This window comes from Pararge aegeria, chromosome 10 (genome assembly GCF_905163445.1).
Source record: "Pararge aegeria chromosome 10, ilParAegt1.1, whole genome shotgun sequence".
Taxonomy (NCBI): Eukaryota; Metazoa; Arthropoda; class Insecta; order Lepidoptera; family Nymphalidae; genus Pararge; species Pararge aegeria.
Window position 1 is genome coordinate 699,430 of NC_053189.1, and position 17,884 is coordinate 717,313.

Below are 17,884 nucleotides of genomic sequence, written 5' to 3' on the forward strand. Positions count from 1 at the left end.
GAAAAGATGACTCCGCCACATGTTCTTGGAATTCCACCTGTTTGGCCAATAAATATTGTTTAATTTTACAGTTTACAATCTTTTAAATTCGCTATCCTGTGAGAGATGAGAGCGAAAACTGCTTAATAACTACGATTTATCCACCTTTAATTAACCAAATTTTATTAACCAGATTCAAAAATTACCTAGGCGTGTAAATTATCGCAATGGCCCAGCGTGGTGGACTACGGCTTAAACCCTTCTCATTGTGGGAGGAGACCCGTGCCCTTTAGTGGGCCGTTAATGGGTTGATACCATGATACTACTCATTACTCAGCCATGTATTTAAACCAAACCAATAAAATATTTAGTTACTAGCTGTTGCCTTGTTGCATTGACTTCGTCTGCGTTTGATTTTGTTTTTTGATGTGGCATTAAATTTAGTTGTAGATCTAAAAAAATTAAAGTATTCAGTATCGCTAAGCCTTAAATGAGGGGTTTGCTGCTGTCCGCTGAGGAGTTCTATCCTCTATCTCTAACCACAGTTCGGGCAAAATTATACACATATTATACAGTACAAAAATAATTATTTAAATCGGTTATAATATGTCTGAGTTATGGTGTATAATCTTTAAACAGTCATCTCCTCTCCCAAAGGAACCGAGCTTAATGTCGGGATAAAAAGTATCCTATTAGTAACAAACAAACTTACATTGACATTTATAATATTAGTAGGGCTATACTAGAAAGATCTTCATCACAATCATCCTAAACGCTATAATCATCGGCATTGCAAACAACTGTGATTTACATTCCCCGCAGAATGGACTAACGGTTCTTGTAGATGAAAAGCATTGAAGGGCGATAGGATGCCTTGTAACTTCTAATTTGAACTATCCATGCTGTATTGTGTAAGTATATCGGTACTCGGTAGGTACAATCTATACTTATAATAAAACTGTAGCTGGAAGATTTCTGTACATTTAATATTTTTTGAAAATTTTGTCCGGGGTTTGCTTTATAATCGATAGTGAGTCCAAAACAGATTTTTATTAAATTTTTGTCTGTCTGTCTGTCCGGGCATCACGTGAAAACTACTGAACGGATTTATATAAAATTTGGTATAGTGGTAGCTGATATTCCGGGTCAATATATAGGATACTTTTAATGGGAAATGGGGTGAACAGTTTTATCAATTTTACTTCATAGCTCCGTTAAATTTGAACCGATTTGAATAATTATTTTTTTATTTGAAAGTGTATACTATCAGTCATGTATTGTCTAATTTAAATGAAGATTTGATAACTATTGTCGGAGATGATTCACAGACAACAGGAGATCACAAGGCATCGAATCGAAACGATCGAATGCATGCGTACCATCGTACTAATATTATAAATTCGAAAGTTTGTGAGGATGGTTGTATGGATGAATATAGTTTGGAAATAAAACTAGACCTGGTAGATGGCGCTGCAATTAGTCTCTAGGTTTTTTTAGATATGAAAACCTGTAATTAATATCGTTCGGTGCAGACGAAGTTGCGAAGTCAGCTAGTCTTAGATAAAATACCTTGTCTCTTTCTTTAAGTAGATACTAGACCTGGCTTTCTGAGTCCAAGGCTGTGGGTTCGATTCCCACAACTGTAAAATATTTGTGTGATGAACATGAATGCTTTTCAATGTCTGGGTGTTATACTATAAGTATTTATGTGTATTATTTACAAAATTATTCAACAGTTATATAGTACCCATAACACAAGATATGCTTTGGAACTAGATGGTGATGTGTGTATTGTCGTAGTAAATTTACTTATTTATTTTTTATTAATTCACTATAATCTAGTCTTAATAAAATGGTGTATTGTGTATTTTCGACATCTTTTTTTTTTATTCCACTGCAAGTTAGGCCTTGACTATCTTACCTGGTGGTAAGTGATGTTAGGAAGTATGGTAGTCATACCCCTAATCGGTTTCTACGCGACATCACGCTGAAACATTAAATCGCTTAGCAGCACGTCTTTGTCGGTAGGGTGGTAACTAGCTACGGCGAACGCCTCATACCAGACATATTTTGCAACATTAGGAGCTAACTGTGAAATTGATTTATATATTGCCATGCGGCTTTTCGACTACGCCATATATACATAGCATGCATGTGTAAGTGTTCTCAACCGTATCAAAAGTATAAAATAAAAAATCATCATCAGTATAAATCAGTTGAAGTTGTATTTTATCAAAATACGGGACAAACCTGAGGCGCGTAGTGATACGGGACGTGATGGTGAAACAGCTTTCAAAAAAACTTTGCTCAGACCGTTTTGTGCAGGCTTATACACATGCAACCTGTAGGCTAAATACTCACATACGCTAATGCTTTTAGGTGGTGCTTTTGGTTTTTTTTGTAGCGCATCAGGGATGTTCGCAATAGCGAGTGTGAATTGCTTCTATGCCACAATGCGAAAAAGAAGTGGATCCCTGGTACCCAGACCACGGGGCAGTAACAACTGAAATTGGTTGCAAGCAGATTGGACTTTTATATGGATAGCCCACCATACCGCATTGGAACAGCGTGGTGGGTCTATGCTCTAAAATCGTCTCTCAAATGAGAGTTGAGACCTGTGCCCAGCAGTGGGGCCTTAATAGAAGAAGAAGAAGATTGAATTGCACATACGCGAGTCATTAAAGTCAGGAATGCCTAAGTATTATGACTTAGCTGACATACTTAGATATTTACATAAATAAAAATTAAAAGTGAAGTACCTACTAACATAGTCTATAAATATGTAATACTAACAAATGAGTCTTGCCAGAGAGTCGCAGGTTCAAATCCTAACGGCTCCGAAATTTTTTATTTGCATTTTAAATTTATAAAATTAAAAATGAGCCTTGATTACTTGTAATAAAAGTTTTTCTATTATATTAGTAAATACGGTGGCATATAATGACGTATGGTACTTTTTCTATAGCTTATGCTATTTAGGAATCAACAAACATACCTATTAGTTAAAGTACAATCCTCGATTCAGAGGCAAATTAGATTTCCGATAACACAATAGATAGGTACAATTAGAAGATTAGCGTCTATGTTACAGTGTAGCTTACCTATTAAAGAATGTATGGGAATAGATTTATCGTTTCAATTGAAAGGCTCGTCGGGAGGAATCTTTATAGTTATCTAACAACTGCATTGTTTCGGAGATCAGATACGCGTAACGTATTGTTGGAAATGCTCGAAGGTCAATATTACCTATATCTGATCTGATGCGGTCTTCGGAAGGGCAGTGGCCTGGCTAAGGTTCCTAGACCTCATTTATATATTTTTCGTAATTAATCGATAGAAACAGGCGTTACTTTTGATCATGTAGCCGTCAAAAAAACGAAAATCTTCACGACGATACATATAATTTCTTAATTCTTTATTATAAGCATATCAACCCATTACCTCCTCACTACAGGGCACGGGTCTCCTTCTGTATGAGTAGGGTTTAGGCCACCACGTTGGCCAAGTGAAGTTTGGTTGACTTCACAAACCTTTGAAAACATGATAGAGAACTCTCAGGCATGCCTGTTTCCTCACATTTTATATTTATACTCCACACCAAACAGATCTTCCACAATATACTCTTCAGACCCACTTTGCGCAGTAAAGCCAACCCTTAATAATAATAATAATTTAAAATAATAACTTTTATTAAAGGCGTCAAGGCAAAATTTTTTTGTTATTAAAAAGCTATTTATTATATAGTTATTAAAATACATTATTTCTATACAACTAAAACGTATTTAAAAAATAAGAAACAAAAATTATTATGCCGCTGCCGCTCCAATTCATTTGAAACACAGCAGTGACTCACGTACCTGCAGTCTTACCAGCACTCATCTTCAGGATTCTGTCGGTGCTCGCCGCAACCTTTGCACCAGGGCGCCACATGTTTTGCACATTGTGGCACAGAAGAAATCAACTTTCACGGAAACATCCCTGATGCGCTACAAAAGCGCATGTTTAATGTACATTGTTTTTTGTAAGTGCTAACATACGAGTAGGTCTTTCGCAACGATTTCTCCCCTTCAAGCGTATGTGCCGCTTAGGTCCAGCGACTCCTTGCGACTCGCTTGATATCGTCTGGTTTCCTGTTGGAGGGTCTACTAACACTGCGCTTTCTAGTGCAGGGTCTCCATCACCTTGGGACCCCAATTCCACGAGCTATATGCCTTACCCATTTTGCTTTAGTCTCGCAACTCATTCTTCTAAGGATAGCCCAATTTTTTCAGCCAAGCGTACGGTTTGGGTTTACTTATTTTATTTAGGATTTGTATATGGATTTAGTTGCCTGGGCAAATAAATAAATGAAAATTTGTAAATGGTAAATAGTTAGCTTCCCTAAAGAATACAAATTACTTCAACAATCATATCATAGACGTCCCGATCGATGGTTGCATTAGCCGTGACCGATTCTATCGCAAGACATTTGCAATGGTAAATTTTCCCATGCCTAGTATCATTGGATTACTCAACACCATAAAATCTAGGACTATGGTAATTTTGTTAAGTTACTACTCGTACCATCTTTAGGTAATCTTCGTAACTCAGGCTCTTGATGCTAATAAGGATGTCAAGAAAAAAAAAACAAGTTTTGTAGAGTGCTCATCGCTCTAAATATTTATACTTACCTCTCTAAATATTTTTTTTATAAAATGAGATATCGCAGTCAATTCATCCATCGCTCAAGAAAATATAACAGTGTACTGCTGGACAGAGGTACCTTGTAGGTATTTCCACACTCCAAGTTTCGTGCTGCTTGTGTTCAGGCACTTCCTGCGACTTACTTGACGTCTATCCACCTTGTAAAGGACTACTAATTCTACAACTTCCGGAGTTTCCATTCTTTAAAACCTCAGGGTTCATCGGATTTTTGCTATCAGTTTCGCCGTTTTATACTGATTGCTTACATCTGGTTAAAATAATGTGCTGCGAGTTATGGAAAGAGTTCGTTTGAAGAGGTCAAAAGAAAAAGGTATCTGGTACAAGAGCATACACGCTGAACCTTTGATAACTCCTTGGATTCGAGATACTTCAATGAATAGAGAACTTTAGATTTATTGCGACTTCGACATGGACATATCCTAAATAAATATTCATATACTATACATTCATAAATTCGCCTCTTTAATGGGTAAGGTTTCCTCACCTAATTTCACAGAATGTGGTGTGGTGGGGGACGTATCTTATATTTATTTATTTATTTAGGAAAACCAACCGCTAATACATTTTTTCTTGTCCAAGTTTTACGTTTCGAGCTAAGTGAATGTTCAACTTATTACATGTTTTCACAACGTTCACAAATAATTTCAAAATTAATTACATTTTATATATAACTGCATTACAAAATAAATGTCTAAAAATATTTTACTAATTAATAAGGTTATAATGTTAAAAATATAAATAGAATTAAAATTCAAATTCAAATTAAATTAAAAATTAAATTAAAAGAAAAAAAAATAACTACAATGTCCAGGTTTAAGCTTATTAAAATAAATTTAAATTATATGGAATGTGTTCGGAATGTGACGATGAAACGTTCCATTTTGAACAAGAATAGTATTTACCTATCTACTGCCGGTTTAAATATAGTTTTAGGAAACATTTAAACTAAGTTATCAAAAAAAAATTTAATTTATACTACGTGTCAATTAAAACCGAAATAATACTTCACAGGCTTTAGAGGTACATTATGTACTGTCTCCGAGACTTTTGTGACACCAAAAACCTGAAAGTTTTTGAGTAAACCACTACCATAGTTTTTACTGAAAGAAATCAGATACAGCTCTATGCAAAATTAAAATCATGTGACTCCTGTCACTTTATTAGGTACGCGTAGGGTAGGTACTATGCACGTGTCGATCTTTTATCTTCAAAAGGGTTATAAGAAAACAATTACTATTTATTATTTTTCCTGGATGAAATATAATAACGCATCCTTTATTATTTCGTAATTCCGTTACACGTTGTATAATGTAACGGTAAGTTAATTTAGTGGCTTTAAAAAAGCTCTTTCAAATTAAGGTTTAAAAAAAAATCTCTATACGAACTTTCTGACTAAACCTCCGATTACAAAAACATTGTGTCGGAAAAATTTCAAAGTTTCTCTTGCAATATTAGTGTTGTTTTGTTTTATTTTCTCTGCTTTAACTTAAAACATTTCAAGTAATATTTTACGGTTTGATTTGTTTAACCGCTAATAACAACCATAACAATTTCCTTCGTTTTTTAATGAAGATGCAATTTGGTTGTTTCAGATGTTATGACACAAAAAGTTAAAAGATAAAATTTTAATCTTATTTAAACGTTAACCGTATTTTGCGGTTCATTTGGAATTATACGCTCTATTACAAGTCTAGCAAACATTCTATTGAAAGTAAAAAGGAGTTTTCTTGGTCAAGCGTGACAGTCAACTGAGCGGCGTAGTTTTGCCACTATGACCGTGTGATCAACGAATGTTTGTAAGCAGGAAATTAAGTTATAATAATAAACCTACAGAAAGTAATAAGTAATATTGTATTGTTGGTGTTACTTCCAACAGTCAAAAAGCCCTTTATTTTTAACATTTTGCTTCAAAGAACGAATGAACTCTTCATTTTCTTTCGCTCGAATATTACATGAGGTACGGTTCTTTGTAATATGTAGGTACAAAATTTCAGGAGGGTCTAGATTGGGTTGAAAAAAATTTGTGAGGTGTTAAATATCTAGGTTAAAGCCAAACGGAGGTCTACATCCTAACATGCTAATAGAAATAAGGGTTCATTATTATCGTCCGCAGCGTATTAATGTCCCACTGCTGGTCACAGGCTTCTTCTTTCATAGAAAATATGGTTTTGTAGCATAGACCCACGAAACTACCCAAATGCGGGTTGGTGGGTTTTAATGACAATTATTCCAAGACCGGGACCGATGGCTTAAAGTGTTCTCCAATGAACGGGGGCTGACAGCGCCAATTTGCTAACTCCTTCTTTTAACAGAGAAGTAACAAAAACAATCAACTTTTGGTAAGACTCGGGGTACGAAACCAAGACCTAGTGAACCGTAGCTTGTGGGCCTAACTGGCTGAATATGTTTAAAAGCTACTGCAGCATAAGACCATTTACTTATCAAAAATGCCTTAGAACTAATAAATTCTGACTTCATTCAATCGCAAAACAACGAGCAAACCAATTATTCACTTTTCTAATCTGCGTCCTCGTTTTCGAACAGTGGCTTTGAGAAATCCAATTGTCCTATTTGTTTTAGAATCAATAGACTATAGAGCACTCGTCGGCCGTTGAGAAAAATATAAACGTTGATAGATTGCCGCAACGCATGCATGGGAAACCACTTGAAAGTGTACCATTCATTGATAACATACATTTTGTTGGGAAACTTAATGGAGGCTACCTTTAGTAGAAAGTGGACGCTGTACTGAGAACATAGTTGTATGATTCACTGAGATGAATCTGAGGGATTATCTGAAAAATCGGGAATGCAATTCATGGGGGAAGAAATAAGCCTCAATTATTTCTTTTGTGATTTAACCACTGGACTTAATTTGTTTATACACTCAGCTTGTTTCCCGTTCTCAAAGCGTTACCGATTTTCCCAAAATTTGGCATAGTGATTGCATTCTCGCGATGAACAAAAATTACTTTTCATCACGAGAAAAAAACGATTTAAGTAGGTTTATTAAACTGAAAAGAGGCTGGCTAAGTCGCGGGCACCAGCGAGTAACACATACGCAAAAGTATCAACCACTGCCACGATCTGAAAGAAATTCGGCTTCACTATGCCTCCATAGATTACATAGATTTTTTTTTTTTCAGAAAAGCAGTGGCGGACTTTTTCAGTTAGATTAAAAAAAAATTATCATAATAGAAAATCATTCAAAGTATTATACTTAGGAATTGTATCTTAGAGATAGATAGAATACTTTTTTAGTTAAACGATTAAAAAAAGGGTTCCAGTGGATTTAAAAAAAAAAACGAAACAAACGCTTGCAAACCAGCAATGAGATGTTTATTTAAATAGATTTTTGCTTTCCAGGTTGCAACTTCTATCCTGTCGGGGAATATCTGAAGTTCGTGAGAATACCAGAGAACCTGGAAGTCGGTGAAGAAGTTCTGCAAGTTGAAGTACACCCGAGGTATGTACACGTACGTCGCGATACTTATAGATATTAAGAAGGAGAAAGATAAATTCTTAACTGCTCGCAAGAAAATGTTACTGAGTGCGTAAACACCAGTTTTAGAACAATGCGTTGCTAATAATGATTTATGGCTCCAAATCATGGTCGTTTACTTCATTACAAATCTCAGCGTCTGAGAGATTAAGTAGACGTGGACAAATCTAGAACAAGCGGAGGAACCAGGGCTGCTCGCGGAGCTCTAAGGCACATGATATAAGGTCCTAAGTTTATGTTAAAGATCATTGTGTACTATGACTAATTTCAAATCTCCAAAATCATGTTACGGATCACGAAGTCTTGCGTTCGATTCCCAGGTCAGGCCATGAACTTTTAATGTAATTTTTTTTTGTGAAATTAGTGTGTACCAATAATTCGTTAAACCATCAGTCCTGGCTATTATTACTACAATGAGGTAAAAATCGGCGTGGCGATCTGCGAATCTGTAATGTCTCCTATGAGAAAAGAGCTTGTGTCCAGCAGTGGACGGTAATAGGCTAATGACGAAACACGTGAATTGTGACTTTTAAACCAATATATTATAGTTATGCCTCAAAAAGGCAGGTGTATGTAACATTTCCTCAGTAAATAGGCCGGAAGCTTTCATCACGGCAAAAGATATTGCAACAGTTTGATATAAATTTATTCATTCACCAACTTATGGTTTCTCAGAATTCTGTTGGTAGGTAGATACATGACGTAAATGGATTCTATTACAACTATACATATATGGTATTTAAAGCATAAATACTTTCTATTTGTAGAGATAACTTGCAGAAGGATCAAGATAAACCCTAAAAAGCTACTTTTGATGTATCACAAGTACCTCCGTTAGAAACAGGCTCTTAAACATTCTTTTGGTTTAATAAACATTTTATCCCGACGTGACGAAACCAAACTGATATCGGAACTATATACTGTGTGTTTACTTGACGGCTCTCTTACTGAGTTTAGCAGTCGGTTAATGAATTAAATAATCAATAATTGGTTCTAATATTGTTTTTTGCAGTAATTGAGTAGACTATCTCTCGTTGACCTTCTTGAGGCAATAAATATCAATTTATAGTGGAAAGTCCTAGGTTTGATCTATAAATGCGAAAGTTTGTTAGGATAATTGTATGTAAAGATGGATGGATGGATGTTTGTTACGCATTAGCGCCACAAGGAATGAACCGATTTGGCTGAAATTTTAGTCTGGAATAGCTCAAAGCTCTTTTAATCCCGGAAAAGCAAACAGCTCCTACAGGATAGCATCGCTATTTTTTCTGCATTTGGAGTTAAAGGTTGACGTGGTTTTTTGGATAGGCATGGTTGTAATATTATGAAGCTTGTTTAGTTGAACGCGCTAATCTCAGAAAATTCTGTATCGAATTATTTTTTTTTGGATTGGTAGTATCAATAAGGGTTTATAACATCACGCTACGACCAATGGCTATTAATGAGAAATATTTGCAAAAATATCCTTTTATAGAGATTCCGATGTGTGATGCGTGAACGGTATCCTTACGCTATACAAAGGAAGTATATAGGAATTATCGGAATTGTTTCTTTAAAGTTGCATAAAACAGTCCGCGAAACTAAAAACTATTTTTTTGGTCGCGGTGAAGTCGCGAGGGTCCACTTGTTTTTCTGATAAACGTATTAGAAGCGTGTGTCGTGTTTTGCGCAATATGAAACAGTTTTGGTAACCGTGACCATTAATGACCAATGTGCATCAAAATGTAGGTTAACACGATGCAAGAGAATGATAACCCAGCGATTATGCTTATATCACATCCATAAATCACAAGTTTCCTTCATACACGCGTTCCATCTGATATAATTACTGCACGGGTAGCACCGCCTGACGCGCACTGGTTATGGACTTAATTCGTCACTGGTTCATATTGCTTAATATTACTACTATACTGCTTTCTTTATTTTAAGACTAGCTGTTCCTCTCGGATTCACCCGCACTATTAAGGGTCGTAACGTATGCGCATGCGGATTCATCAGCAAGTTTGCGCGTTACTTATTCCTCTACCGAATTTACTTTTCAATACTTTAATTTTAGTCTGAAATCTTTCTATTACTAAAATCAAATATAACATATTTTACTTCTAAATAAATAAAATTTAAAATTCAATAAACCCCCAAATTTCAATATAGTGTACATTATTCTACTAGTCAAGCCATCATGGATTTCAAATTATCATAGTCAATAGTATTCTACTAGGCGCAAAAACGTAGTACCAAATGAAGGGGTCATTCGGTACCACGTTTTTGCGCCGGAGCCCCCGACTTAAGGGTTAAAAAATAGTTTCATGCTTGTGAAAATATCATTAAAATCAAATCAATCAATTACAAATAAGCAAACAAAAAAATTCTAAATTCATTTATTTCAAGTAGGCTATATGCACTTTTGAAACGTCATGTATGTCAGTTTGTAGTGACTCTACCACCGGTGCGGAAGGCAGATTCTACCGAGAAGAAGCCGGCAAGAAACTCAGCTTTTTTTCAATATAAAACAAATCAATCATCTTTGAAATATTAATAAGTTTAAAGATAAGTACAAAAAAGATGTTTTCACGTGCTGATTCCTACCTCCAATTATTTAAACTATTAATCCACGATGATGACTCCATTAGCAGGTTAATATGTTTCGAGCGCCACTAGTCAGTCACTTAACGAGTGTTACTTAAACCTTGCTTAAACCTTTTTTGTATTATAGAGCTTTTTGTGACAGAGCTCGTCCGGGGAAGTACAATCACCAAGCTTATTTTTGCCGCTAAGCAGCATTGTTATAATGCTGTGTTCCGGTATGAAGGGCGTGGTTGCCGGAGTAAGTACAGGTACATGTGCCTTAACACCTACGCCTCACATTGATGGACACAGGTCGGAATGTTGCAGGACGTGCTCCTTGCATGCCCTGTGTAATGTTGCTCTGTTTATAGGCGATGGTATTCCGCTTACCATCACGTGGCCCATCTGCTTGGTTTGTCAATTACTTAAAGAAAAAAGTGGTCCATGTTCCTCCTCGGTTCGGTGTTGCGGGACCATGGCATGCCAATGGCATGGCGCTTGCATCAAAAACAAAATTTTTGCAGGTTTAAACTATGCAAAAAGTGATGTGGACTTCTTTTTACTTCAGTTATTTATTCAGTTGGAAGAGTTCTTCTTTTGATTGTCAAAATTAATCTTTTTTATTTTGTCAATAAATAATTCGTACAAAATGTTAGTCTTTCTTTTATTTATAAAAAACTATGTACAACTTTCGGAATAAACTACACTTCTTTAGTTATTAGTTAACCTTACTGTTTAGTAAAATGTTATTTTTTTACATATTTGTTAAAATTAATATTCGTTAACTATTCGGCAAATCAACCGAATATTCAGCCGAATACGAACAGGAAAAAAATATGCCGAATGTACCTACTGAATACTAATATTCGGCAGAGCATTGGGCGTATCTCTAATATATATTCTACAAGAAGTGTAAGGTACTTAAAATGAATGTCTAAACGATGTCAGCATAATATATTATTGCATCAATCACACCTTCTAACACACACAAAAAGTTGCTCGAGTAGTATGTTTATTGCCATTTTATTACACAAGTGTTAATGTATGTTATATGTTATAATATACTAGTTATTGCTTCTGACTGGTCTATATTATTATTAAATCTAATCATCTAACTCGTAAGCAAAACTCCTTTGTGCTAAAATTTTTGAGACCTTCCTAGCGCATTGGTGTATAAGGTCCCGGGTTCGGTTTCCGGCACTGGCAATTTGTAAATTAATAATTGCAGTATTTATTTTGGTCTGGTCTGGTGGAAATACTGCTATACTTACCCCCACTGGTGGGCCTGCTACCATTTAAGACAGCATCATAACTTACCACTAGGATCATCATAATCATATCAACCCATTACCGGCCCACTACAGAGCACGGGTCTTGGGTCACCCACAACGAGAAATGGTGAACGGCGTAGTCCACCTCGCTAGCCCAGTGCGGATTGGTAGACACTAGGATGATAATATACAAAAAAAGTATGCTTCAATGGATAAAAAGAAGCTGAACCATGCTCTTACACTCCAGAGACCAACACCTATTCCCCAGGAGGCGTGTCAAATACGTCATTTACGACCTTGATGACTAATTAACTACCGACAATATATCGGTATCATCATTATCATTAGAAACGGTGATAACCCAGTGGTCAGGACTTCGGCTTCACTTTCAGAGGCCGAGTTCGAATCCCAGATCGCCCCTCTAATTTTTCAAAGTTATGTGCGTTTTTAGTTATTAAAAAATCACTTGCTTAATCGGTTAAGGAAACATCCTAAGTTAATCTGCTTGCCAGAGAGTTCTCCATAATGTTCTCAAAGGTGTGTGAAGTACGAAGTAAGACTACGGCCCAAGCCTTTCTCATTGTGGGAGGAGACGTGATGACGATGATTAACATAAGAAGAACACGCAGATACAACCTCTGCACACAGTTTTGCTAGTGTAATGGTCCTCGATTCCTTACATCTTCCGTACTAGGTATCTTGGTCGGTCTCTATTACAAATATATTAGTAGATAGATGTAGGTATCCCACCTGATCGTAAGTTTAAAACCGTCGCATGTAAACAGAGCAATATTTCTTAGGTCATGACAGGAACACGTCCTGCAACTTGCTGTCCTGTATCCATCAAACTCAAGCATAGGTGTTAAGACGCATGTGCTTATAGTTACGCCGGAAACCACCCTTCAGACCGGAACACAGCAATGCTTCTTAACGGTACAGATAAGCATGGGGGTGATACTTTCCCGGAAGAGGTCTGTCACAAAGCCTGTACAATTACTGAAGCTTCTGGAAAGATTCACGTTTGGCCCTCCCTTATTTACTCCTTTATTCTGCAGCTAAATACAATTCGAATTCAAAATTAAATTTCAAATTCAAATCGTTTATTTGCAGATTGGTTTTACATTGTTGGTACACAAAATATAGGGATAAACAATTCGCCTTAGATGGCATGCAAAAAATATATATGTACGTACACTAATTCCTACTTAGTATAATAATACAAACAAACACAAACCATTTTAAAAGGTATCGCGCCTTTTAACAATGTTTCGTCAATCACCGTCAAGTGGACTCCCAAGTTATCGATCGTTATCACTGAATCATGATTTTTTTAAATAATTATAATAATTATGACTTAATATAGAGGTTGGTAGTATACTTGAGAAGTGGAACGAATGAAGATGTCAGTTTCTACTGTACTCACTATGTTAGTATGGATAGATTATTATAAACCGTTGGGGCGTTGATGGAAAAGTGGGTTTACGGTGATAACCACCTGAACTACATTTTATAATAGCCTTGTGGGTAATGGATCCGTTTAATCGGAAAATTGGTGCCTTGGGAACTTCGTAATTTCATACCGGCTACTAGATGTAACTAGCGCCATCTATGATAAACTGATACAACTTCTTTGTTAATAGGATTCGATGGAAATATTATATTTCAATTTTAATAAGGCTTCTTAGTAGGTACTATATTATTTTTTTGTTACTTTATTAACTATTTGAACTGTTCCCAGTTAACTATTTGATAAAAATATTAATTTCAAAAGAACAAAATATTTCATCCTTACCTTAAGCGCCATCTAGTAACACCACGAGAAACTTTTAAGGAAACTGTTAGAAGTACTTAGTTTCAATGGTTAATATGAGATGTCGTGTTAGGCGATATAAATAAATATTTTTGATAATTTAATTGAATAAATTAATGAATACACTTTCATTGTATACCACACAGAAAAGTCACAAAGTACAAACATAATATAGCGTTAAGGTAGAAAGTTCAAATTGGCGGCCTTATAGCTAACCAAAGAAAAGAAGGCAAAAAAGATGTCTTAACTGTTGAATAATAACCAACCAAAAATAAAAAAATATTTAATATTATATTACGACAATTATACACACAACGCTATCTAGCCCCAAGCGTACGTTAGCGTACCTTGTGTGTTATTGGTAGATAACTGATTAATTACTCTTGAATAACATATAAATAATTAGAAATAATATACAGATAAACACCAGACACTAAAAAATGAAGGGAGATCATCACACAAACATTTTCCAGCTGTACAAATCGACCTCACAGCCTTGACTCGGAAAGCAGGGTCACTGTCCACTGCGCCAATCGGCCGTCAAAAACTATAGACGCATTTCTTAAATCTATGGTTCCAACAGGAACATTTTCCGAAGAATTATGCTCGTTGCTTAATGGCCAACAAACATTATAATGGCGCGGTAGGCAATAAACAATTTACATAAAAATACCATCATCATTATCTTGTATCCGGTGCCAATAGCTCCGTTGTGCAAAACTAAGCTAAACTAAATTGACAAGTAATAAAAAATAGTGCTATCCATTCACACATAAGAGAATTCTAAGTGAAAGGGACGGCAATAATTTTAGACCTGATTTGTAAAAAAACCGAATGTACAGGGTTATTTCTGTGTTCGCTCCGCGTATATATTCAACTTTTAAAAATCATTCAAATTAAGTTCACTCTATTTGTATAGTATCGTTCTTATTCGCAATCTGGTCTAGCCAATGGCAGAGCTCGCTTCCCGAGCCTACGGTTGTACACGAATGCTCATTGGCCCCAGCCGAAACTAAAACCAAATTGTCAGGGTTTTAAAGCAGTACTATTTTATTCATTATTTTCCCTGCAGAAAAAGACAGCATTATTTGTATAGACTGTTTTTTTTTTTATTTTCATAATTGACGGACCCAACAAATAGATATAATATCTCATGATGAGGTTCACGCGAGCTTATTACTTAGCACCCAACACTAAAAGATTAATTCACACAAAAATATTTGCTTTTACTAAATTGTTCCGAAAATATTCAAGCCTTTAATTTCGACAATTTTTTTTTGATTGTTTTAATAGTATTATTTGAGAGTTAAAAACCATTGCCTATAAACAGAGCTACACTTCGCAGGGCAAGGAACTGGTCCTATGAAGTGCCGCCCTGTATGTAACCTGAGGAACTCTTCCAGCAGAAAAAAGCATGACAGTACTTCGCCGGACGAGAAGCTCAAGAAGCTCTACTACTTACTTAATTTTGACGTGACAACGTCTTATAATTCGATGGATCCGGCTGCACGCACGAAAAAACATGACGTATGCGGCGTTACCTCGCTCTGAGGCGTTCCATTCAAGGCTTGAAGTGCAAGCGAGAGCGCGGAACGAGCGACAAAGAGGCACAGTCGGCCTCCGCGTTCGACATCTGTCTCTCTCCTACTTGAGTGAGCGATGCGTCCGCGTGGACAGCATCTATACAATAATACATTTACATGTTTTCGGCAAGGATGAAGTGCAGTGAAAAGTGAATGTGGTGTCAATTGTTTATAGCAACGATAATATCTATCAAACAAATAAAATTAAAATTTTCTTTTGAAAAATGCAACCATCAGTATTTTCTTACGACGTTGTCACGTTCAACTATCGTCAGTAAGCTGACTTTACAGACAACCAATTTCTTTTTTTTTGAGTTCTGTTTACAGATTTCTGATTTCTGATGGAAAAAATCCCCTCCAATACGAGTTATATAAAAAAGTAAGGGTATGCAGTGCTTTTGTGCATGTATGAAGTGCACGCCACTGCTCCTCATTCATAGGAAACAATTCGAGAAATTAGATACATACTATATCATGGGACTCCAATACGAACTTGTGCCTCTGATACTTGTATCCAAACGGTTCATATGAGGAGCAGTGCTTTTGTGCATGTATGAAGTGCACGCCACTCCTCCTCATTCATAGCAGACAATTCGAGAAATTAGATACACTATATCATGGGACTCCAATACGAACTTGTGCCTCTGATACAAGTATCAGACCGTCCGTCAGATCCGTCAAGAACCGTTTGGATACAAGTATCCAAACGGTTCTTGACGGATTTGTATCACACCGAAGCTATGTCAAGTTTATTTTATTTTATTTTTCAGAAAAAACCTGGTCCTTCAGCCGGTAGACAGAGAGGAGGACGCCCACCTGTTCACATATCGCGACGTGAACAGAACACACGTGTCCGTGGTGCTTGCCCAGAGCGTGGACAACTTGGTGGACAGCGACACTCCGCAGAACGTGGTGAAATTCCGCCTGGGCTGCGATTTCGACACGGGCGATGATCTGGTCAGTGTTCAAATGCTCACGACACGGGTATTCTGGAAAACGTTTCGATCGAGGAACTTCCTCACTTTTTAACAGCTAGGCATCGGAATTATCTGCATAATTACATAGTGGATATCCCATGCTTTCTCGTTTCTCATTCACGCCGCGAAGTAGCCTTTGGATGTCTCTAGAGCCTCTAGAGTTCCTCATCATTCAGCGACCCATTACCGGCCCATTAGAGGACGTGGGTCTCCTCCGCAGTGGCGTGCACAGAAATTTGGACCAGGGTAAGCATAAAGAACGTAAGCATAAAATTACAAAATCCTCCTCCGTTGCCAGTTCTATGGAAATTTTAGGGTAGGCGGCGCTTTTGTGCTTATTTGAAGTGCACGCGACTGCCTCCCACAATGAGAAGGAGTCGTAGTCCACAACGCTGACCCAGTGCAGATTGGTGGACTGTACACACCTATAAGAACATTATGGAGAACGATCAGGCATGCAGGTTTCCACACGATGTTTACCTTCATCGTTGAAGCAACTGACATTTTAATTCCTTAGAACGCGTGTTACTCAGAAAAGTTAGAGGTACTGGACCTTCGAAAGTAAAGTCGAAGTCCTACCCACTGGACTAGCACCGCTTCACGTATTAAAATCGTTGCCAAAATAATTAACTAAACACTTTATTGTACGTTTAACTATTAGTTAGTGAGTTTTGCACCCATGCCAAATGTTTCAAGTAATTTCACTATAAAAATCTATTCTCGACTGATGTTCAATAGCATGATATTGTCTATTGTGTTCTTTGTATGTCAGAAATTTGGACTAAAATTTTTGTTTTTATTATAAATGTATTTTTGTTAATATAATTATATAATGTATATAGAATGTATAATTGTATATAGAATTAGCTGATCCATGCGACTTTTCTATTTGGACTTTGGGATACTGTCTTAAAAGTAAACGCCTCTATCCGTTATGCTACTCGCATATAAAATCTCACCCGAAATTTAACCTTAGGCGAACTCCCACACTTTTAAGAAACACGTTGTACAAATTTCATTTTACTATATTTAGAGGGTTAAAACGTGCTTTATCTGCCATTAACGTAACTGTTCGATACTAAAGATAACAAAGAAAATATTATGCTTTTTCTTAATATTCATTACCTTATAAAAGGCATATTCAAAAGGGCATCAAATAAGCACCCATATAGGAAACAATAAATCTCATACACACACGGGCACTAAAAAGCATAAACCCAATAAGGCCGAAACGATTTTACGTTTGCTTTTACAACGTGAGCCGTAAAAAATATAAAGACTCCTTTTTAGATGAAGTTCACTGAACCGCGGTGCGAACGGCAGCGACGCGAGTTTCGCACAATGGCATAAATACCTATCTAGAAGGGTTTTATTAATTGCGCAAAGAAAAGCTTCTACAGGCGGACATTTTCATGTATGTCAGTTGCGTGTATAGAGGTTATGCACAGGGTATGCAGATGATACAAAATGAAGAAAATCTCCAGTATAAGAGT

General features: G+C 36.5%; 1 protein-coding gene across 1 annotated transcript in view; it reads left to right on the plus strand.

Moving 5' to 3' along the window:
• Positions 1–507: 507 nt before the first annotated feature.
• The window catches only part of LOC120626894 (cadherin-89D), a gene marked incomplete at its 5' end in the record, with an annotated part of 36,147 nt that continues 18,770 nt past the window's right edge, over positions 508–17,884 (plus strand). Inside the window, 3 exons of the mRNA XM_039894680.1 lie at positions 508–529; positions 8,050–8,149; positions 16,185–16,371. Coding sequence (XP_039750614.1) covers positions 508–529; positions 8,050–8,149; positions 16,185–16,371 — 309 coding nt within the window. The remainder of the gene's footprint in view (positions 530–8,049; positions 8,150–16,184; positions 16,372–17,884) is intronic.